This window comes from Oncorhynchus mykiss, chromosome 24, assembly GCF_057628025.1.
Source record: "Oncorhynchus mykiss isolate SJ-2025 chromosome 24, ASM5762802v1, whole genome shotgun sequence".
NCBI classification, from domain to species: domain Eukaryota; kingdom Metazoa; phylum Chordata; class Actinopteri; order Salmoniformes; family Salmonidae; genus Oncorhynchus; species Oncorhynchus mykiss.
The window spans coordinates 15,304,407-15,327,409 of NC_143045.1; the positions used below are offsets into that span (position 1 = coordinate 15,304,407).

At 43.6% G+C, this 23,003-nt stretch overlaps 2 protein-coding genes across 12 annotated transcripts in view; one reads left to right on the top strand and one right to left on the bottom strand.

Moving 5' to 3' along the window:
- Window positions 1-23,003, top strand: part of LOC110503344 (calpain-5) — a 33,042-nt gene that overhangs the window by 2,540 nt on the left and 7,499 nt on the right. For 3 of the 11 annotated variants that reach the window (XR_016491338.1, XM_036961335.2, XM_090218420.1), the window contains exons 2-4: window positions 6,550-6,590; window positions 8,779-8,941; window positions 13,724-13,855. Coding sequence is in view for 4 of the 11 variants with exons in the window: in XM_036961335.2 (XP_036817230.2) it covers window positions 8,786-8,941; window positions 13,724-13,855 (288 nt within the window). In the remaining 7 variants the exon portion in view is untranslated. Of the gene's footprint in view, window positions 1-6,549; window positions 6,591-8,778; window positions 8,942-13,605; window positions 13,856-23,003 lie in introns of all 11 variants that reach the window. The other 8 variants (XR_016491337.1, XM_036961334.2, XM_090218418.1 and 5 more) reach the window with 4 other exon arrangements.
- On the bottom strand, window positions 15,659-18,617 carry ompa (olfactory marker protein a). Its single transcript, XM_021582371.3, has 2 exons — window positions 18,319-18,617; window positions 15,659-17,380 (listed from the first exon to the last, which is right to left on the bottom strand). The coding sequence occupies exons 1-2, from the start codon at window positions 18,409-18,411 to the stop codon at window positions 16,952-16,954; spliced, it is 522 nt and encodes a 173-aa protein (XP_021438046.1). The 5' UTR covers window positions 18,412-18,617; the 3' UTR covers window positions 15,659-16,951.

The window sequence follows — 23,003 nt, forward strand, 5'->3', positions numbered from 1 at the left end:
AATTGAAATACATTCATGAGGCCCTAATCTATGGATTTCACATGACAGGGCAGAGGTGCACCCACTGGGGAGCCAGGCCCAGCCAATCAGAATGAGTTTTTCTCCGCAAAAGACAGACAGAAATACTCCTCAGCACCCCCAACCCTCCTCAGACGATCCCACAGATGATGAAGCCGGGTGTGGAAGTCCTGGTCTGGCATGGTTACACGTGGTCTGCAGTTGTGATGCCAGTTGGACGTACTGCCTCTGTATACATTCTATATACATCAATGATGTCGCTCTTGCTGCTGGTGATTCTCTGATCCACCTATACACAGACGACACCATTCTGTATATTTCTGGCCCTTCTTTGGACACTGTGTTAGATAACCTCCAGACGCGCTTCAATGCCATACAACTCTCCTTCCGTGGCCTCCAACTGCTCTTAAATGCAAGTAAAATTAAATGCGTGCTCTTCAACCGATCGCTGCCCACACCTGCCCACCCGTCCAGCATCACTGCTCTGGACGGTTCTGACTTAGAATATGTGGACAACTACAAATACCTAGGTGTCTGGTTAGACTGTAAACTCTCCTTCCAGACTCGCATTTAAGCATATTCAATCCAAAATTAAATCTAGAATCGGCTTCCTATTTCGCAAACAAAGCACCCTTCACTCATGCTGCCAAACATACCCTCGTAAAACTGACTATCCTACCGATCCTTGACTTTGGCGATGTAATTTACAAAATAGCCTCCAACACTCTACTCAGCAAATTGGATGCAGTCTATCACAGTGCCATCCATTTTACCACCAAAACACCATATTCTACCGACCACTATATATGCTCTCGTTGGCTGGCCCTCGCTTCATATTCGTTGTCAAACCCACTGGCTCCAGATCATCTATAAGTCTTTGCTAGGTAAAGCCCCGCCTTATCTCAGCTCACTGGTCACCATAGCAGCACCCACCCGTATTTATTTTGCTCCTTTGCACCCCAGTATCTCGACTTGCACATTCATCTTCTGCACATCTACCATTCCAGTGTTTAATTGCTATATTGTAATTACTTCACCACCATGGCCTATGTATTGCCTTACCTCCCTTATTCTACCTCATTTGCACACACTGTATATATATACTTTTTTTCTATTGTATTATTGACTGTATGTTTGTTTTTGTTGTTGTTTGTGTCGCACTGCTTTGCTTTATCTTGGCCAGGACGCAGTTGTAAATGAGAACTTGTTCTCAACTAACCTACCTGGTTAAATAAAGGTGAAATAGAAAATGTGGCTTTTTTTTAAACTTTTTTTTTTTTTTTAAACAATGTTGGAGGCAGCTTATGGTAGAGAAGTTAACATTCAATTATCTGGCAACAGCTCTGGTGGACATTCTTGCAGTCAGCATGCCAATTGTACTCTCCCTCAACTTGAGACGCCTGTGGCATTGTGTTGTGTGACAAAACTGCACATTTTAGAGTGGCCTTTTATTGTCCCCTGCACAAGGTGCACCTTGTGTAATGATCATGCTGTTTAATCAGCTTCTTGACATGCCACACCTGTCAGGTGGATGGATTATCTTGGCAAAGGAGAAATGCTCACTAACAGGGATGTAAAAAAATTAGTGACCCAAATTTGAGAGAAAAAGCTTTTTGTGCTTGTGGAACATTTCTGGGATTTTTTATTTTAGCTCATGAAACATGGGACTAACACTTTACATGTTCTGTTTATTTTTGTTCAGTGTAGTTAGTACTGCTAGCTGTTGTGAACTGACCACTCCCTTCATCCCTCTTCTTTCCCCTCCTCTCTTCTCCAGGAGAGGTCTATGGTAAACCCTGTGTGTGTACTAGTGTGCATAGTGTTTGTCTGCATTGTGTAGTGTGTGTTCTGTCTCTAACAGGCTTGTCAAACACTAACATGATTACAGACTGCCTGACTTTGTCCAATAAGCATCTCCATGACTACCAGAGAGTCCTGTTGACTGTCAGACCAGTGAACTGTAGCAGTTTGTGTGTGTTTAGCAGACATACTCTATGCTAAGCACACTGCTAAAAGGTCTGGGAACCTCTGATCTAACATTAGAGGTGGATCGGGTTACTCCCAGTGATCCATGGGTAGACTAGGAGTGTCTCTTGTCTGGATGTGTCACATGATTGGAGAATTATGTTGTTATGGTGTGACTCATATGGTGTGTGTTGAATAAGAGGATATCCTTTAACAACCGTGCTTATTTTGCTCTACTTTCAATGGGAGGAGTCAGTGTACAATGTAGATAATAGGACTCTGTCTCACACACACACGCACACACAAACCCCCTTCTCTTGTTTGCCTTCTTCTTGGCATAAATCTCATAGACTCCCCACCACAAAAATGTAGCCTTAAAGCTAAGGTATTTTTGTTCAGTGTAGTTAGTACTTCTAGCTGTTGCGAACCGACCACTCCCTTCTCCTTTCCCCTCCTCACTGGTGGCTGCGGAGGGGAGAACGGCTCATAATAATTGCCGGAGCAAAACCATCAAAAACATGTTTGATACTATTCTGCTCCAGCCATTACCATGAGCCGTCCACCAACCTCCTGTGCTACCAATACCAGGGTTTCTTCTCGATCAAAAAGGGACTATCCTGTTATTTATCTAATTACCTAACTGTTTAATTGTTACCAAATTAATAATGTAACAATTAACTCATTAGGATCTGGGGCACCGCGAGAGCGGTTCTTTAACTTCTTATGGCTTGGGGGCAGTATTTCGACGTCTGGATGAAAAGCGTGCCCAAAGTAAATACACTGTTCAAAAAAATAAAGGGAACACTTAAACAACACAATGTAACTCCAAGTCAATCACACTTCTGTGAAATTAAACTGTCCACTTAGGAAGCACCACTGCTTGACAATAAATGTCACATGCTGTTGTGCAAATGGAATAGACAACAGGTGGAAATTATAGGCAATTAGCAAGACACCCCCAATAAAGGAGTGGTTCTGCAGGTGGTGACCACAGACCACTTCTCAGTTCCTATGCTTCCTGGCTGATGTTTTGGTCACTTGAATGCTGGCGGTGCTTTCACTCTAGTGGTAGCATGAGATGGAGTCTGCAACCCACACAAGTGGCTCAGGTAGTGCAGCTCATCCAGGATGGCACATCAATGCGAGCTGTGGCAAGAAGGTTTGCTGTGTCTGTCAGTGTAGTGTCCAGAGCATGGAGGCGCTACCAGGAGACAGGCCAGTACATCAGGAGACATGGAGGAGGCCTTAGGAGGGCAACAACCCAGCAGCAGGACTGCTACCTCCGCCTTTGTGCAAGGAGGAGCAGGACGAGCACTGCCAGAGCCCTGCAAAATGACCTCCAGCAGGCCACAAATGTCCATGTGTCTGCTCAAACGGTCAGAAACAGACTCCATGAGGGTGGTATGAGGGCCCGATGTCCACAGGTGGGGGTTGTGCTTACAGCCCAACACCGTGCAGGACGTTTGGCGTTTGCCAGAGAACACCAAGATTGGCAAATTCGCCACTGGCGCCCTGTGCTCTTTACAGATGAAAGCAGGTTCACACTGAGCACATGTGACAGACGTGACAGTCTGGAGACGCTGTGGAGAACGTTCTGCTGCCTGCAACATCCTCCAGCATGACCGGTTTGGCAGTGTGTCAGTCATGCTGTGGGGTGGCATTTCTTTGGGGGGCCGCATAGCCCTCCATGTGCTCGCCAGAGGTAGCCTGACTGCCAATTACAGTGCCTTGCGAAAGTATTCGTCCCCCTTGAACTTTGCAACCTTTTGCCATATTTCAGGCTTCAAACATAAATATATAAAACTGTATTTTTTTGTGAAGAATCAACAAGTGGGACACAATCATGAAGTGGAACGACATTTATTGGATCTTTCAAACTTTTTTAACAAATCAAAAACTGAAAAATTGGGCGTGCAAAATTATTCAGCCCCTTTACTTTCAGTGCAGCAAACACTCTCCAGAAGTTCAGTGAGGATCTCTGAATGATCCAATGTTGACCTAAATGACTAATGATGATAAATACAATCCACCTGTGTGTAATCAAGTCTCCGTATAAATGCACCTGCACTGTGATAGTCTCAGAGGTCCGTTAAAAGCGCAGAGAGCATCATGAAGAACAAGGAACACACCAGGCAGGTCCGAGATACTGTTGTGAAGAAGTTTAAAGCCGGATTTGGATACAAAAAGATTTCCCAAGCTTTAAACATCCCAAGGAGCACTGTGCAAGCGATAATATTGAAATGGAAGGAGTATCAGACCACTGCAAATCTACCAAGACCTGGACGTCCCTCTAAACTTTCAGCTCATACAAGGAGAAGACTGATCAGAGATGCAGCCAAGAGGCCCATGATCACTCTGGATGAACTGCAGAGATCTACAGCTGAGGTGGGAGACTCTGTCCATAGGACAACAATCAGTCGTATATTGCACAAATCTGGCCTTTATGGAAGAGTGGCAAGAAGAAAGCCATTTCTTAAAGATATCCATAAAAAGTGTAGTTTAAAGTTTGCCACAAGCCACCTGGGAGACACACCAAACATGTGGAAGAAGGTGCTCTGGTCAGAAGAAACCAAAATTGAACTTTTTGGCAACAATGCAAAACGTTATGTTTGGTGTAAAAGCAACACAGCTCATCACCCTGAACACACCATACCCACTGTCAAACATGGTGGTGGCAGCATCATGGTTTGGGCCTGCTTTTCTTCAGCAGGGACAGGGAAGATGGTTAAAATTGATGGGAAGATGGATGGAGCCAAATACAGGACCATTGTGGAAGAAAACCTGATGGAGTCTGCAAAAGACTTGAGACTTGGACGGAGATTTGTTTACCAACAAGACAATGATCCAAAACATAAAGCAAAATCTACAATGGAATGGTTCAAAAATAAACATATCCAGGTGTTAGAATGGCCAAGTCAAAGTCCAGACCTGAATCCAATCGAGAATCTGTGGAAAGAACTGAAAACTGCTGTTCACAAATGCTCTCCATCCAACCTCACTGAGCTCGAGCTGTTTTGCAAGGAGGAATGGGAAAAAATGTCAGTCTCTCGATGTGCAAAACTGATAGAGACATACCCCAAGCGACTTACAGCTGTAATCGCAGCAAAAGGTGGCGCTACAAAGTATTAACTTAAGGGGGCTGAATAATTTTGCACGCCCAATTTTTCAGTTTTTGATTTGTTAAAAAAGTTTGAAATATCCAATAAATGTCGTTCCACTTCATGATTGTGTCCCACTTGATGTTGATTCTTCACAAAAAAATACAGTTTTATATCTTTATGTTTGAAGCCTGAAATGTGGCAAAAGGTCGCAAAGTTCAAGGGGGCCGAATACTTTCGCAAGGCACTGTAGGTACCAAGATGAGATCCTCAGACCCCTTGTGAGACCATATGCTGGTGCGGTTGGCCCTGGGTTCCTCCTAATGCAAGACGATGCTAGACCTCATGTGGCTGGAGTGTGTCAGCAGTTCCTGCAAGAGGAAGGCATTGATGCTATGGACTGGCCCGCCCGTTCCCCAGACCTGAATCCAATTGAGCACATCTGGGACATCATGTCTCACTCCATCCACCAACGCCACATTGCACCACAGACTGTCCAGGAGTTGGATGCTTTAGTCCAGGTCTGGGAGGAGATCCCTCAGGAGACCATCCGCCACCTCATCAGGAGCATGCCCAGGCGTTGTAGGGAGGTCATACAGGCACGTGGAGGCCACACACACTACTGAGGCTCATTTTGACTTGTTTTAAGGACATTACATCAAAGTTGGATCAGCCTGTAGTGTGGTTTTCCACTTTAATTTTGAGTGTGACTCCAAATCCAGACCTCCATGGGTTGATACATTTGATTTCCATTGATAATTTTTGTGTGATTTTTGTTGTCAGCACATTCAACTATGTAAAGAAAAAAGTAATTAATAAGAATATTTAATTCATTCAGAACTAGGATTGTGTTATTTTGGTGTTCCCTTTATTTTTTTTGAGCAGTGTATATAATTGGTAGATTAGGATAGAAAACACTAAAGTTTCCAAAACTGTTAAAATAATGTCTGTGAGTATAACAACTGATATGGCAACCTGAGGAAAATCCATCCAGGAGGTGGGATTTTTTTGATGTGGGTATTTTCAATTGAATGCCTATAGAGTATCTAATGGGTTAGATTGCAGTTCCTTTGGCTTCCACTAGACGTCAACTGTCTTTAGACATTGTTTCAGGCTTGTTTTCTGAAAAATGAAGAAGAATGAGACCCTTTCTCTCAGTGGACTGTAGAATCATGCAGTGCTGGTTTGCGCACGTGACCGAGTGCGCGCCCTTCATTGTTTTTCCTTTCTATTGCATACTCTATTGTCCAGTTGAAATATTATTGATTATTTAGACAATTGACAACCTGAGGATAAATTATAAACATCGTTTGACATGTTTCGACAAACTTTACCGGTACTATTAGGATGTATTTGTCTGCATGTTTTGACCAGCTTTGAGCCAGTGGATTACTGAACAAAACGCGCCAACAAAACTTTGGGATATAAAGAGGGACTTTATCTAACAAAACGACCATTTATTTTGTAGCTGGGACTCTTGTGACTGCAACCATATGAAGATCTTCAAAGGTAAGTGATTAATTTTATCGCTATTTCTGACTTTTGTAATTGCTTTACTTGGTTGTAAAATGTTTGTATGCTTTTGTAAGTGGGATGCTGTCCTCAGATAATCGCATGATATACTTTCGCCGTAAATCCTTTTTTTTTAACAAGAAGTTAATCTTTAAGCTGATGTATAACACTTGTATTTTTTATGAATGTTTATTATGACTATTTCTGTATTTTGAATTTGGCACTCTGCAATTTCACCTGATTTTGTCGAGGTGGGTCGCTAGCGGAACACCTAAGACCAGAAAGGCCTCTGGAATATGTGGGACGCTAGCCAAAAGCCAGAGAAAATGCAGAGCGCCAAATTCAAATAAATTACTATAAAAATCAAACTTTCATGCAATCACACATGTAAGATACCAAATTAAAGCTACACGTGTTGTGAATCCAGCCAACATGTCAGATTTCAAAAAGGCTTTTCGGCGAAAGCAAACAATGCTATTATCTGAGGATAGCACCTCCGTAAACAAAAGAGAGAACATATTTCAACCATGCAGGCGCGACACAAAACGCAGAAATAAAAATATAAATCATGCCTTACCTTAGACGAACTTCTTCTGTTGGCACTCCAATATGTCCCATAAACATCACAAATGGTCCTTTTGTTCGATTAATTCCGTTGATATATATCCAAAATGTCCATTTGTTTTCCGCGTTTGATCCAGAAAAACACTGGTTCCAACTTGCGCAACGTGACAAAATATCTCAAAAGTTACCTGTAAACTTTGCCAAAACATTTCAAACTACTTTTGTAATACAACTTATTTTATTTATTATTCCCCCCCCCCCCCCCCTTTAAAGTAAATAATCTATCTAATTGAAGACGGGATGATCTGTTCAATACAGGAAGAAGACAAACTGACGCTACTTTTCTGGTCATGCGCCTCTAACAAACTGTACACTTGAAGTGACCCTCGTTTTGAACAGGGCTACTTCTTCATTGCACAAAGGGAAAAACCTCAACCAATTTCTAAAGACTGGTGACATCCACTGGAAGCGGTAGGAACTGCAAGAAGGTCCCTTAGAAATCTGGATTCCCAATGAAATTTAATTGAAAAGAGAGTGACCCCAAAAAAAGAAATCTGAATGGTTTTTCCTATGGGTTTCGCCTGCTACATAAGTTCTGTTATACTCACAGACATGATTCAAACAGTTTTATAAACTTCAGAGTGTTTTCTATCCAAATCTACTAATAATATGCATATCTTATCTTCTGGGGATGAGTAGCAGGCAGTTGAATTTGGGCATGCATTTCATCCGGACGTGAAAATACTGCCCCCTGTCACCAAGAAGTTAACCCATAATTTTATACAGCTGGTACGAAAGGGCGGTTCTGTCAGGCTGACATGCTCTCTGACCTCACTCAGGGTTGGGACTTGTCACTATGCAAAGTTAGTTGATTTACATTATCTCTTATGGCTCCTAAAATCACCCCCCCCCCCCCCCCCCCCCTCTTAACAAAAATACATTCATTTTTCATATTACATGGACAACACATATAGTGGGTATTCTTTCCAAGTTACAGTATTTCCTTTCTAACATTTTTAATGACATCACAAAATAACAAACAAAATGACATTAGTGTTCTATAGATCGCCTCTGACCATTCCCCACGTTCTATGTTAGAAATATTATTCCAGTATTTGCTTTTGAACGTGTTAGAGTTTCGGTGGGAAAAAGTATCTTGAAACAAAGGACATTCCTTTGGTGAATATTGGAGATGGAGATCTGAATCTTCTCAACTTGATTTACAACAGGACTTGAGTTGGTAATCCCCACCCCCACCCTGCGGGTGAGATAGGAAATTGGCTATCATTCTACACATTTCTCCATGGAACTGAGAAAAAATGTTGCAGTTTTAAAGCTAATTTCCTGCAATTCTATGCATTTTCTATGACTAATGCAGTGTTCTTCTGTTCAAACAATAACGAAGTCAATACTGCTAAAATCATTATTTCGGGATTTTTGAATTCTCCCTGGTTGTCAAGCTTTTCTTTAGGTGATTGTTAGTTGTCTCTTATTTTAAAATTTAACGTTATAGGTGCATTATAATTTCTACGTGCTTTTTCTGGTTTTAGTTGTTCAAGTTTCTGCTAGAAGTGTTTTTCCATCCCATGTGTGTGTATATAACTGTGTGTGTGTGTTTCAGCAGGGTGATGGTGGTGCCATATGAAAGCCAGGGCTATTCCTCCCTGCGTAGGGAGTGCCAGCAGCGTCGAGTCCTGTTTGAAGACTCTGTGTTTCCGGCTACGGACCAGTCTCTGTTCTACAAGACCAACCGCATAGGAACCATCACCTGGAAGAGACCTAAGGTACCACACACTGACTTGAGGGGTGGGTGTGTTTGTCCGGGGGAAATAGGAGAGTTAACTTTTCAACTTCATATGCATCATCTCCAGCACCAAACCAGTGTCTACAAATGTGAAAACAGTTTGTTTATATGATCTGTGGTTAAAAATATATGAAAGGTCCCCCCAAAATGATCTCTGACATCACAGGGTAGGATTAAAATTAATACAAAATAACAGATTTTCAAAACTTGTAATGAGTTTCTAGCCAGAGGGAGGGTATTTTCTTGCTCACCACATCACCGCGAATCTGGTAATCACTGTTTTTAAGAGTCCATGTTATCGCAGCAACGGCAACGGACTCAACCGCACGAATACCCGACCAACCCGTCTTCAGTCAGCTGTTTGTTATTTTATTGTCATGACGGTCTTCATCCAGAACCGTCAGTTACACGGTAATTGTGCCAGCCCTGGAGTTAAGGTGTTTGAATAAGCATCTGACTGAGGTATGTCATCTCACTGCTGTTCAAAGAAAGAGAGGTGGGTGGTGAGAGAAGGTGAAAGAGTGTGGGGCAGGGAATAATTAAGTGATAATTCCAGAGAAGCCGGTGTTTGGAGGATATATTGGCATGGGTGTTGTTAGGCCTGTGCCAAACACCGGCTTCTCGGGCATTATCACTTTTATACAACGGGTTACCAACATATTAAAAACAATTATTGACATTTTCATGAACGTTTATTTTGATTAATTTATTCATACTATTTCATCCTTCCACAAGATATAGTCCCAACACAAATGTAGGGTTGCTAGAGACGCGACCCAGTCGTTCTGTATTTATCTGCCATACTGGCTACCAACGTTCTTATCCCTTGCTTGCTATCTAGCCAACTACGGCTAACTTACACGTCAAAGTGCAGCCAGAATAATAACAGTAGCTGCATTTGCATTTGTTTAAGCTGTTTTCTAGTGACATTTATTTGGATACATCCATAACAATAAGCTAATGAGGCGCAATTTCGCCTGGCATAGTAAATGTGCTCACTTGTCAGGACACTGTTGTTCAGAGGAGCTAGCCAACAACACAGCTAACACAATCAATTCAGACTGGGAAGACTGCCAACTAGATGCACTTCATTTTGTTTGACCTTTTTTCTATTGACATTTTTTTGTATATATTCATAAAAATGATACCAGCTGAATCATGATTTAATCTGGCTGAGAAACGCTGCCTGTCTGTCTAGTCCCGACTTCTGACACGTTCATTACTATGGGACGACAGGAGGTCGAATTTGAATATTGATTTTTTTTTTGCAAATGTTGGAGAGACAGACAGCAAGGTTTATACAAATCTCCACTGTTAAACTAAATGTTAGTCTAAAAGAAATGTGAGATCATGTCTAAATGCTTTTTATAGTGGAGATCAAGTTTTGAAGTTGCTGGGCTGGTGATTGCGCAGTAAGATGCAACAGAGTAAATAGGCATTTTAACGCCAGAGTTAGGCAAGAAGAAACAAATGAGTTGGAGGGCATTAGAGGTAGTGAGAGAGAGCAGGGTAGAGAGGTATGGGTAGAAATGGAGAAATAGAGAGCGATATGTAGAGAGAGAGTGGTATGGGTAGAAATAGAGAGCGATATGTAGAGAGAGAGCGGTATGGGTAGAAATAGAGAGCGATATGTAGAGAGAGAACGGTATGGGTAGAAATAGAGAGCAATATGTAGAGAGAGAGCGGTATGGGTAGAAATGGAGAGCGATATGTAGAGAGAGAGCGGTATGGGTAGAAATAGAGAGCGATATGTAGAGAGAGAGCGGTATGGGTAGAGAGAGAGCGGTATGGGTAGAAATAGAGAGTGATATGTAGAGAGAGAGCGGTATGGGTAGAAATAGAGAGCGATATGTAGAGAGAGCGGTATGGGTAGAAGTAGAGAGAGAGCGGTATGGGTAGAAATGGAGAGCGATATGTAGAGAGAGAGCGGTATGGGTAGAAATAGAGAGCGATATGTAGAGAGAGAGCGGTATGGGTAGAAATGGAGAGCGATATGTAGAGAGAGAGCGGTATGGGTAGAAATAGAAAGCGATATGTAGAGAGAGAGCGGTATGGGTAGAAATAGAGAGCGATATGTAGAGAGAGAGCGGTATGGGGAGAAATAGAGAGCGATATGTAGAGAGAGAGCGGTATGGGGAGAAATAGAGAGCGATATGTAGAGAGAGAGCGGTATGGGTAGAAATGGAGAAATAGAGAGCGATATGTAGAGAGAGAGCGGTATGGGTAGAAATAGAGAGCGATATGTAGAGAGAGCGGTATGGGTAGAAATAGAGAGCGATATGTAGAGAGAGAGCGGTATGGGGAGAAATAGAGAGCGATATGTAGAGAGAGAGCGGTATGGGGAGAAATAGAGAGCGATATGTAGAGAGAGAGCGGTATGGGTAGAAATGGAGAGCGATATGTAGAGAGAGAGCGGTATGGGTAGAAATAGAGAGCGATATGTAGAGCGAGAGCGGTATGGGTAGAAATAGAGAGCGATATGTAGCTAGAGAGCGATATGTAGAGAGAGAGCGGTATGGGGAGAAATAGAGAGCGATATGTAGAGAGAGAGCGGTATGGGTAGAAATTGAGAAATAGAGAGAGATATGGGTAGAAATTGAGAAATAGAGAGCGATAGGTAGAGAGAGGTATGGGTAGAAATTGAGAAGTGTAGAGAGAGCATTTGAGGTGTAGATTAGACAGTCCGTCCTGGGGGAGAGTCATCATGACAGTCAGGTAAAACAAACAGCAACACTCTGGTGACTACCTACCTACCGTCTCTGACTGTCTGTCTGTTCTGATTCACAGCTGTGAGTGTGTGTATCTAGGTATGTTCAGTTATGAATCTGTTAGTTACAGTACATGCCGCTCCCATGATATAAGTTGTTCTAGGTTTTTTATAATCTGCTATTATTCTACAGCTATGGTTACAGTATGATTGTCCAGGTAAGAGAGGTTGTAACAGCAGACTGGTTGGACCAGTAAATAAAGTACTGGTGTACTGGTTGGACCAGTAAATAAAGTACTGGTGTACTGGTTGGACCAGTAAATAAAGTACTGGTTGGACCAGTAAATAAAGTACTGGTTGGACCAGTAAATAAAGCACTGGTGTACTGGTTGGACCAGTGAAAAAAGCACTGGTGTACTGGTTGGAACAGTGAATAAAGTACTGGTGTACTGGTTGGAACAGTAAATAAAGCACTGGTGTACTGGTTGGAACAGTAAATAAAGCACTGGTGTACTGGTTGGACCAGTAAATAAAGTACTGGTGTACTGGTTGGACCAGTAAATAAAGCACTGGTGTACTGGTTGGACCAGTAAATAAAGTACTGGTTGGACCAGTAAATAAAGTACTGGTGTACTGGTTGGACCAGTAAATAAAGCACTGGTATACTGGTTGGTCCAGTAAATAAAGTACTGGTTGGACCAGTAAATAAAGCACTGGTTGGAACAGTAAATAAAGCACTGGTGTACTGGTTGGACCAGTAAATAAAGTACTGGTTGGACCAGTAAATAAAGTACTGGTGTACTGGTTGGACCAGTAAATAAAGCACTGGTGTACTGGTTGGAACAGTGAATAAAGCACTGGTGTACTGGTTGGAACAGTGAATAAAGTACTGGTGTACTGGTTGGACCAGTAAATAAAGCACTGGTGTACTGGTTGGAACAGTGAATAAAGCACTGGTGTACTGGTTGGAACAGTGAATAAAGTACTGGTGTACTGGTTGGAACCAGCCCAAGGCAAAATGTTACTTCTCACCCAGTGAAATTCCTTAGGAGGGCCTCCTGGTTCAGAGAAAGAGCAGCTAGTGGTGTGTGGTTACAGCAGGGAACCATAGAACAGGTTGAGAAAATATCCACCCTACAGTGTGTTAGACTTACTGATCTTCTTTGGGAGTGTACCAGAAGTTTTTGTCTTTCACAAGACCTCTGATCCCCCTGTTAACCTCTAGTTACAGTAGTGTCTGGCACAGTAGGGTCCCAAAGAGTAGCTTAGTGTGGTCAGACCTGCTTCTCCTCTTCCTCTGCCTCATCCTCTCCTGTTCCTGCTCTGGGGCCTATAGCACCACCACAGCCTAGTACTGTCCTACTGCACCCTGCCCAGAGAGCCTACTTTCTGCTGGGGCTGAGGGGTGGAGCGGGAAGGGCTGGAGAAGGGAGTTAATGATCTGTGGTTCTTCAGGTCCCAAATGGAACATATATTCCCTGCACAGTGCACTACTTTTGACAAGAGTGCTTTGGGCCCTGGTCATAAGTAGTGCACAATAGGGAATGGGGTGCAAGTTGGGACGCATCCAGACAGTTGGGAAACCCTCCCTCTGCCATTAGTGGTCAGCTCCGAGAGCGCAGCACAGCCACAAAACAGTCTGAGTGCAATTAATTAAGGATTGATGGATCGAGGGAGGAGAGGAAGAGAGAGACCTAATGGGTTTCTTGGCTTCTTCTTATAAGCATCTCAGAAACAATACCGGATCTCGTCTTCATCTTCCTCTCTGTCTCTCTCTCCCACCCTCCCCCTCTGTGTGTTAACCCCATGTTATCTTTCCCCCCTCTATAGGAGCTGTGTTCATTTCATTTACAATCTGATACAAGGGCACACAGTCCGACTGCTCTGAACTCAAATAGGAGCTGTGTGATAACCCCATGTTGTCTTCTTCTCTATAGGAGCTGTGTGATAACCCCAAGTTGTATTCTTCTCTATAGGAGCTGTGTGATAACCCCAAGTTGTCTTCTTCTCTGTAGGGAGCTGTGTGATAACCCCATGTTGTCTTCTTCTCTATAGGAGCTGTGTGATAACCCCAAGTTGTTTGTGAATGGTATCAGTGCTCATGACCTCCTCCAGGGCCAGCTGGGGAACTGTTGGTTCGTAGCTGCATGCTCCTCCCTGGCATCCAGAGAAACTCTGTGGCAAAAGGTAAGACTCTCTGGCTGTGTGCATGCTGTGTGCATGCTGTGTGCATGCTGTGTGCATGCTGTGCGTGGGTTTGCCTTGGGTGTGTGACGTGCAGTAGGAGGATGTGATTAGTGACCTGATCGAGAAGGATTTACAATTTTCCCCCACCACAAACACAAACCGGAATGATTTGGAGTTTATTATTGTTTCCGACTCCTATTTGGTGTGTGTGTGTGTGTGTGTTGGTGTGGCCCTTCTGAGATGGCAGTGTGTATTTTTTTCCACTGAGTTCATAGGGAATCATTAGCATTAGTCCCACTGCTCTTAACTTTCTGTGTTCAACTTTCCACCACTTCAGACTGGCTCTGCCTAGCTCCTTACCCCTAACCCCTAGCTACTAGTGTGAGGACGTCACTGTGTTGCTAACGGGTTCACATCCTCTACTGTCCCTGTCCGTACAATGGCTCAAAATAGTAGTCCTTTGCTTTGCAAGCCACGACTGCCTTGCTTGACGATTACTGCACTGCCGAAAAGTTACCAAGTGGGCAGCACCATTGGTGATACTTCAAGCTGTGGAGGGATCTTACTGACGTGATCTAACTCCATACCCCTATCTCACTGAATTATCACATTACAGAGAGGGCTCTGATCTGTCGTCTGAAACAAGGTTTATTATGTTCCTCCATTTCCTGGACAACAGAGGGTCTGTCACTGAGGAAACAGCTGCTGTTGGTTTGGAGAGCTAATTTCACCCCAGAGACAGAGCTGGCAGGAGAGCTAAATAGACCGGGTCGATGAAGAGTTCTAAGCTTTTTCTGTTCATTTCCCGGATGATTCTACACGTTGAATCGCCACTGTTAATCGACACCCAGAACGTGATCAACCACACACTATCGACCTTCATTATGGTGTGTCTTCCTCTTAACACAGGCTCTCTGGAGAAAGCTCTGTTCCTTGAGCTGGGACTGTTGACCAACTGAGTGTCCGGTACAAGACTGTGTTAGTCCGCTGAGCTAAAGCCTCAGGCAAGGTCACTTGTCTTCAATAAATTACCTCTGTTACACCTGCACCATATTGACTGATATTATTAGCTCCCAGGGAATATCTTGTTGTTATGAGTAGTTGTGTGTGTGTGTGTGTGTGTGTGTGTGTGTGTGTAACCGATGTGAAATGGCTAGCTAGTTAGCGGTGGAGCGCGCTAATAGCATTTCAATCGGTGACGTCACTCGCTCTGAGACCTGAAGTAGTTGTTCCCCTTGCTCTGCAAGGGCCGGGGCTTTTGTGGCGCGATGGGTAATGATGCTTCGTGGGTGACTGTTGTCTGTGTGCAGAGGATCCCTGGTTCGAGCCCGGGTAGGGGCGAGGGGACGGATGAAAGCTAAACTGTTACGTGTGTGTGTGTGTGTGGACATAATTACCTGTTCTTTAGTTCCGGTGTTTATGCTATGTGTTCTAGAAGCAGTTCGTTAACACAGACACAGTAGAATGAATTGGACCAGACTGTACCTTTCTACTGTCCCCTCTACCCCAACCACACACACACATACACACCCTGTTATTAATCCTGTGGGAGGGTGATGTTATATCTGCTCAGGATCACTCTCATTAACACACTTTCTTTCTCTCTCGCTCTCTCTATCGAAAGTGTTACATTTCCCTTCTGGCATGTAGTCTACCACTTGTCCAGTGTGTTTGTGTGTGTGTGTGTGAGAGAGAGTGTATTGATTGCCCTATGAATGAAAAGCAACCAAAGCTACTGTAGCCTGGGGCTAAGCCATCTCTATCCTGTCCCCTGCCCTGACCATTAACACAAACACAGCAGGACAGAGTACCTACATCTCTTTATTGGACAGCAGTAGAGGACATGGCCAGTTTACAGTATATTGTTGTGATATTTCATGCAAAGTGAATATGGTAACTAGTATATCAGTGCAGGGTAATAGGAGAGTAATACAGTGTAGATTAGAGTAATAGTACCGCAGGTAGTTGGAGTTACACTGCAGCGTTGGTTCTCTAATATTTCCTATAAAGAAGGATCAGAAAGACCTATTCATTCATATCATTCAGGTTTTCAATATAAATGTACAGGTAACTGCCAAAATAAAGGAAACACTTGAGTAAATGAGGGATACAAAGTATATTGAAAGCAGCTGCTTCCACATAGGTATGGTTCCTGAGTTAATTAAGCAATTAATATCCCATCATACTTAAATATATAAATTCTGGAGCGGCTGAGACAGCGTTTTCCACCACCATCAACAAAACACCAAATTATGGAATTTCTTCTGGAAGAATGGTGCCGCAAACCTCCAATAGAGTTTCAGAAACATGTAGAATCTATGTCAAGGTGCATTGAAGCTGTTGTGGCAGCTCGTGGTGGCCCAACACCCTATTAAGACACTTTATGTTGGTGATTCCTTTATTTTGGCAGGTACCCGTATTTATAGGATTATAACCTAAAGTTAGTTATTCTGCAGCCTACTGTTACTACTGTGTAACTACTGTACCTCCAGAAGATGGTTTCTAGCAGATTGTTGACTGACATGCATAGATAGGTAGATGTTCAGGAAGGAAGTGCGCACACACTCAGATGAGAGATGGGACTCGTTGGTTTGTGTGGGCAGGGGGCGTAGAGAGACAGAGAGAGGTGTGTAGACTGGCCCAACCTAGAATGGCTGTAATAGAAGGCATCCCCTTAGAATGGAGAGAGGGAGACTAGAGGAGTAGAGGGAGACTAGAGGAGTAGAGGGAGACTAGAGGAGTAGAGGGAGACTAGAGGACTAGAGGGAGACTAGAGGAGTAGAGGGAAGAGGAAGCAGTTAAAGGGATACTTCGGGATTTTGGCAATGAGGCCAAAATCAAAATCTACTTCCCCAGAGTCAGATGAACTCGTGGATACCATTTGTATGTCTATGTCCAGTATGAAGGAAGTTAGATGTAGTTTCACATAGTTTTGTGAGCCAATGCTAACTAGTGTTGGTATCATAATGGTATCATTAGCATTGGTTCGCAAAACTACCTCTATCTACCTTCATACTGGACACAGAGAAGCACACACTTCTGTGTCCAGAGGGCCTCATTGCCAAAATCCAAAAGTATCCCTTTAAGGTTTATAGGTCAGGCCTGATTAAACTCCACGGAGATGCTGACCTTGTCAGCCTCTGCCCCCTCCTTAAAGGCAAACAGGAAGTACATGACCTTGCGGACCTTGGCCAGCTCCGCGATTCGCTCCCCAAACTCCTGGATGTCCGCCTCCAGACACTTGAGGGGTGTGTCCTCCGGGTCGCCAGCGTTCCGCCAGAATGTTCCGACGGGTTCTAGAAGCTGCCGGGTCATCAGGTGTGTGAGGTCAGGGGTCCAGAGCTGGGAGATCCCCGTGACGGTCACTCTGCCATTGCCAATCAGAGACACCGACCAGTGGACGAACGTCAGCTCCTGATTGGCGAAGTCCAGACGGTAGACAGCCTCGTGGGGGAGGAGCAACCGCTCCCCCTCCTGTCGCTTCTGACCGCTCCGCTGCAGGGACTGGACACGTAGCCGCATCACCTAGCAACAATAATAACTATATTATTAATATTAATACTAATAATAATAGAACTATAATAGAACTTGCCTTTTGGCTACTCCACCGCTCCACTGGACTGGACACCCAGACGAATCACATTATAGAATAATAATACTTTTATAATAGTAAACTATAATATGCTGGACACCCAGACGAATCACATTATAGAATAATAATACTTTTATAATAGTAAACTATAATATGCTGGACACCCAGACGAATCACATTATAGAATAATAATACTTTTATAATAGTAAAACTATAATATGCTGGACACTCAGACGAATCACATTATAGAATAATAATACTTTTATAATAGTAAACTATAATATGCTGGACACCCAGACGAATCACATTATAGAATAATAATACTTTTATAATAGTAAACTATAATATGCTGGACACCCAGACGAATCACATTATAGAATAATAATACTTTTATAATAGTAAACTATAATATGCTGGACACTCAGACGAATCACATTATAGAATAATAATACTTTTATAATAGTAAAACTATAATATGCTGGACACCCAGACGAATCACATTATAGAATAATAATACTTTTAGAATAGTAAACTATAATATGCTGGACACTCAGACGCAGGTACCAGTCAGTACAAGTCAACTCCTGGAAACTGTCCATTCATTTGTCGGTCCGAATTTATATAGGCTACTTTGTTCCAGATGAGCACATATTTAAGACAGGACCAAACTACTACACAGGCAGAAGCCGATTTTTGAATTTTGTATATCTACTAGAAAATACTTTAGGCAAGGTGACTTACAGTAAATGCATTACTCAGTTTATCTGACCCATGCAAGAATCAAACTCACAACCAACTGAACCATCGATTGTGCTATTTCAACCACATATCAACCACCTCAACCTCATCTCAATCACGTTAAAAGTTTTACCTCAGTGAGAGAGGTGTCCTCTGTAAAGCGTAGCTCCAGGGCTGAGCCAGACGAGGGAGCCGCAGACAGCTCTGTGTACATCTGAGAGCTCATCTTTCTGTGCTGGGGAGCGAGGCCTGCCTGTCTGTCTGGATGGATATCTGTGTCTGTCTGTGCCTGCAGATAGTTTCGCTGTGGTCCTCTCCCACTCTCTCTGTCTCTTATGCCATCTCTTTCCCCTCCCTTTCCCAGAGGGTAGTATGGTTGAGTTGGTTCTCTGGTTAGAACTATTGATTGTGTGGCATGTACAGTGAGGGAGGGATGGCGAACAGAAGTGAGGATGGGGTGTGTGGTGGCGCTAGGCAACAGGAAGTGATGACATCAGAAGAGGAACCAGGGATTTTCCTGAAGGCTTCTGGGAGCTGGTTGGTCATAGCTGGATGGGCTGGTTATTAATACACACACTGGGATGGCTGGCTGTGTGGAAGTGTGTTTTTATGTGTGGGTATGCACCTATGTCTGTCTGTGGTGTGTATGTGTGTGTTGTTGGAGTTTGGTTGTTCTGATTCACTAGATGGTTGCTTGTTTTTTCTCCTGTTTTAATTAGCTGTGATTCGGGCTGTTACGGTGACCGCATTATCGCAAATTCCATGTGACCGTTTAGTCACGGTAATTAGGCTTCTGCGAGCGCTGATGCTGCTGCTGGTCATTAGTAGCCTACCAAACTTGCTAACTGCCTGGTACTCAGCACACTATTGTCCCTCTAAATCACTCTGACATCAATGCAAATGTGATCGAAAATCTAATCAAACACTTCATGAGAGCCCATGTTGCGCAGTATTTCTATAGGGTATGCAATTGCGGTCTCTATTAAAAAGAGGATGTCCCATATGCTTTCTATAGACTAGGCCTACTATATTTACTGTGCATTCGGAAAGTATTCAGACCCCTTGACTTCTTAGGACACAGCCTTATTCTAAACCGGATTAAGTTGTTTTTCCCCCTCATCAATCTACACACAATACCCCATAATGACAAAGATCAAGCTCTGTCAGGTTGGCTGGGGAGTGTTGCTGCACAAGCTATTTTCAGGTCTCTCCAGAGATGGCTCTGGCTGGATCACTCAAGGACATTCAGAGACTTGTCCCGAAGACACCTGCGTTGTCTTGGCTGTGTGCTTAGGGTCATCGTCCTGTGGAAGGTGAACCTTCGCCCCAGTCTGAGGTCCTGAGCGCTCTGGAGCAGGTGTTCATCAAGAACACTTTGTACTTTGCTCCGTTCGGTTTGGCCGGGCGGCCAGCTCTAGGAAGAGTCTTGGTGGTTCCAAACTTCTTTCACTTTACAAATGATGGAGGGCACTGTGTTCTTGTGGAACTACTATGCTGCAAACATTTTTGGTACCCTTTCCCAGATCTGTGCCTCGACACAATCCTGTCTCTGATCTCTGCAGGTCATTCCTTTGGCTTGTTTTTTGTTCTGACATGCACTGTCAACTGTGGGACCTTATATAGGTGTGCCTTTCCAAGTCATGTCAAATCAATTGAATTTACGACAGTCGAAACATCTCAAGGATGATCAATGGAAACAGGATGCACCTGAGCTCTATTTCGAGTCTCATAGCAAAGGGTCTGAATACTTCTGTAAATACGTTTTTTTTATCTTTAATAAATGTACCAACATTTCTAAAGACATGTTTTTGCTCTGTCATTATGGGGTATTGTGTGTAGATTACTGAAGATCTTTATTTATTGAATTACTTTTAGAATAAGGCTGTAACGTAACAAAATGTGGAAAACGTCAAGGGGTGTGAATACTTTCCGAAGACACTATTTCTCAACTTTCCTAATATGAAGCACATTGCTTCTCTTTACAACAGGAGCATGAAAATGAACCACTGGAAAAGCATCCTCCATTCGCTATTTAAGTGCATAGATGACATGTATTATTTTCAGAGACAGATGCATGATGAATGGTCCATTCTAAATCAAAACATTTTTCACACATACACTACCGGTCAAGGGTTTTATTGAATAAAGACATCAGAACTATGAAGTGACACATGGAATCATGTAGTAGCCAAAAAAGTGTTAAACAAATCAAAATATATTTTATATTTGAGATTCTTCAAATAGCCACCCTTTGCCTTGATGACAGCTTTGCACACTCTTGGCATTCTCTGAACCAGCTTCATGATGTAGTCACCTGGAATGCTTTTCAATTAGCAGGTGTACTTTCTTAAAAGACAGAAATGGAAGACCCAGTTACCTCTGCTGCAGAGGATAAGTTCATTAGAGTTACCAGCCTCAAATTGCAGCCCAAATAAATGCTTCACAGAGTTCAAGTAACACACACCTCAACATCAACTGTTCAGAGGAGACTGCATGAATCAGGCCTTCATGGTCGAATTGCTGCAAAGAAACCCCTACTAAAGGACACCAATATGAAGAAAAGACTTGCTTGGCCCAAGAAACACGCGCAATGGACATTAAACCGTTGGAAATTTGTCCTTTTGTCTGGAGTCCAAATTGGGGATTTTTGGTTCCAACCGCCGTGTCTTTGTGAGACGCGGTGTGGGTGAATGGATAATCTCCACATGTGTATTTCCGACCGTAAAGCATGGAGGAGGAGGTGTGATGGTGTGGGGGTGCTTTGCTGGTGACACTGTCTGTATCACACTTAACCAGCATGGCTACCACAGCATTCTGCAGCTATACGCCATCCCATCTGGTTTGCGCTTAGTGGGACTATCATTTACCAAGAAGGAGAGTGATGGAGTGTGGCATCGGATGACCTGGCCTCTACAATCCCTCGATCTCAACCAAATTGAGATGGTTTGGGATGAGTCGGACCACAGAGTGAAGGAAAAGCAGCCAACAAGTGCTCAGCATTTGTGGGAACTCCTTCAAGACTGAGAATGCAAAGCTGTTGTCACGCCCTGACCATAGAGAGCCCTTGGATCTCTATGGTGTAGTAGGTCAGGGCGTGACTAGGGGGTGTTCTAGTTCAATATTTCTATGTTGGTGTTTTGTATGGTTCCTGTCGGCAGTCTGGTGAGTCCTGTGCCAGCTCCCTGCAATCACTCTGAAGTGCGTGTCACCAGTCCGGTGCCACCTGTACCGGCTCCACGCATCAGGCCTCTAGTGCGCCTTCCCAGTCCGGTGCGTCCTGTGCCAGCTCCCCGCACTCGCCCTGAAGTGCATGTCACCAGTCTGGTGCTCCACGCACCAGGTCTCCAGCGCACCTCCCCAGTCCAGCTCCAAGGTCGGAGCCTTCCTCTGCGCCGATGCCAAGTCCAGGCACGGTGTCCAGTCCCGCTCCAGGGCAGGAGCCTTCCTCTGCGCCGGTGCCCAGTCCAGGCACGGCGTTCAGCCCGGCACCATGGCCGGATCCGGGGTCTGGGCGGGGGGGCTACGACCTGCACCAGAGCTGCCACCGTCACTAGTCACCCCCCCCCCCCCCCCCCCCCCCCCCCCATTTGGTTTCAGGTTTTGCGGCCGGAGTCCGTACCTTTGGGGTGGGTACTGCCACGCCCTGACCATAGAGAGTCCTTGGTTCTCAATGGTGTAGTAGGTCAGGGCAAGACTAGAGGGTGTTCTAGTTCAATATTTCTATGTTGGTGTTTTGTATGGTTCCCAGTTAGAGGCAGCTGGTATTCATTGCCTCTAATTGGGGATCATATTCAGGTAGCCATTTTCCCACCTGTGTTTATGGGATATTATTTGTGTTTGTGCTTGTAGCACCACTGAGGTTACGTTTTGTTGCTTGTTTATTGTTATATGATAAGTTTCACTGCAAGTAAAGATGTGGAACTCAACACACGCTGCGCCTTGGTCCCGTCCTTATTACGAACGTGACAGCTGTCATCAAGGCAAAGGGTGGCTATTTGAAGAATCTCAAATGTAAAATCTATTTTGGTTTAACAATGTTTGATTACGACATGATTCCATATGTTATTTGATAGTAGTCTTCACTATTATTATACAATGTAGAAGTCTAAATAAAGAAATATTAGCCTATCACTTGTGAGTTATATATTATTACTTGTGAATGATGCGCAGCTTGTGCAGTAAGACGAGAAATGCATGCCTTTTTTTCTGCAACTTTTTTAAAATCAGTCGCACACCTCATGTAGCCTAGCCCATAGGCCTAATATGTTTTGAAAAGCTTTGTTTCACAACTAAATTGATCAAATAACTTCTTAAAATGAAGCACATTAATCTGCTTTACAGCAGGTGTAGAGCCTAACTAGCATACATACATACATACATACAAACAAACATACATACATACATACATACATACATACATACATACAGTATATCACAAAAGTGAGTACACCCCTCACATTTTTGTAAATATTTGAGTATATCTTTTCATGTGACAACACTGAAGAAATGACACTTTGCTACAATGTAAAGTATAACAGTGTAAAACAGTGTAAATAACAGTGTAAATTTGCTGTCCCCTCAAAATAACTCAACACACAGCCATTAATGTCTAAACCGCTGGCAACAAAAGTGAAAATGTCCAAAATGGGCCCAGTGTCAATATTTTGTGTGGCCACCATCATTTTCCAGCACTGCCTTAACCCTCTTGGGCATGGAGTTCACCAGAGCTTCACAAGTAGCCACTGGAGTCCTCTTCCACTCCTCCATGACGACATCACGGAGCTGGTGGATGTTAGAGACCTTGCACTCCTCCACCTT

Bases quoted from the DNA above. Each gene is read 5' to 3' on its own strand.
- ompa (XM_021582371.3), bottom strand. From the start codon at position 18,411: ATGAGCTCTCAGATGTACACAGAGCTGTCTGCGGCTCCCTCGTCTGGC. The intron at 17,381-18,318 runs GTAAAACTTTTA...TATTGTTGCTAG, and splicing joins AGGACACCTCTCTCACTGAG to GTGATGCGGCTACGTGTCCA.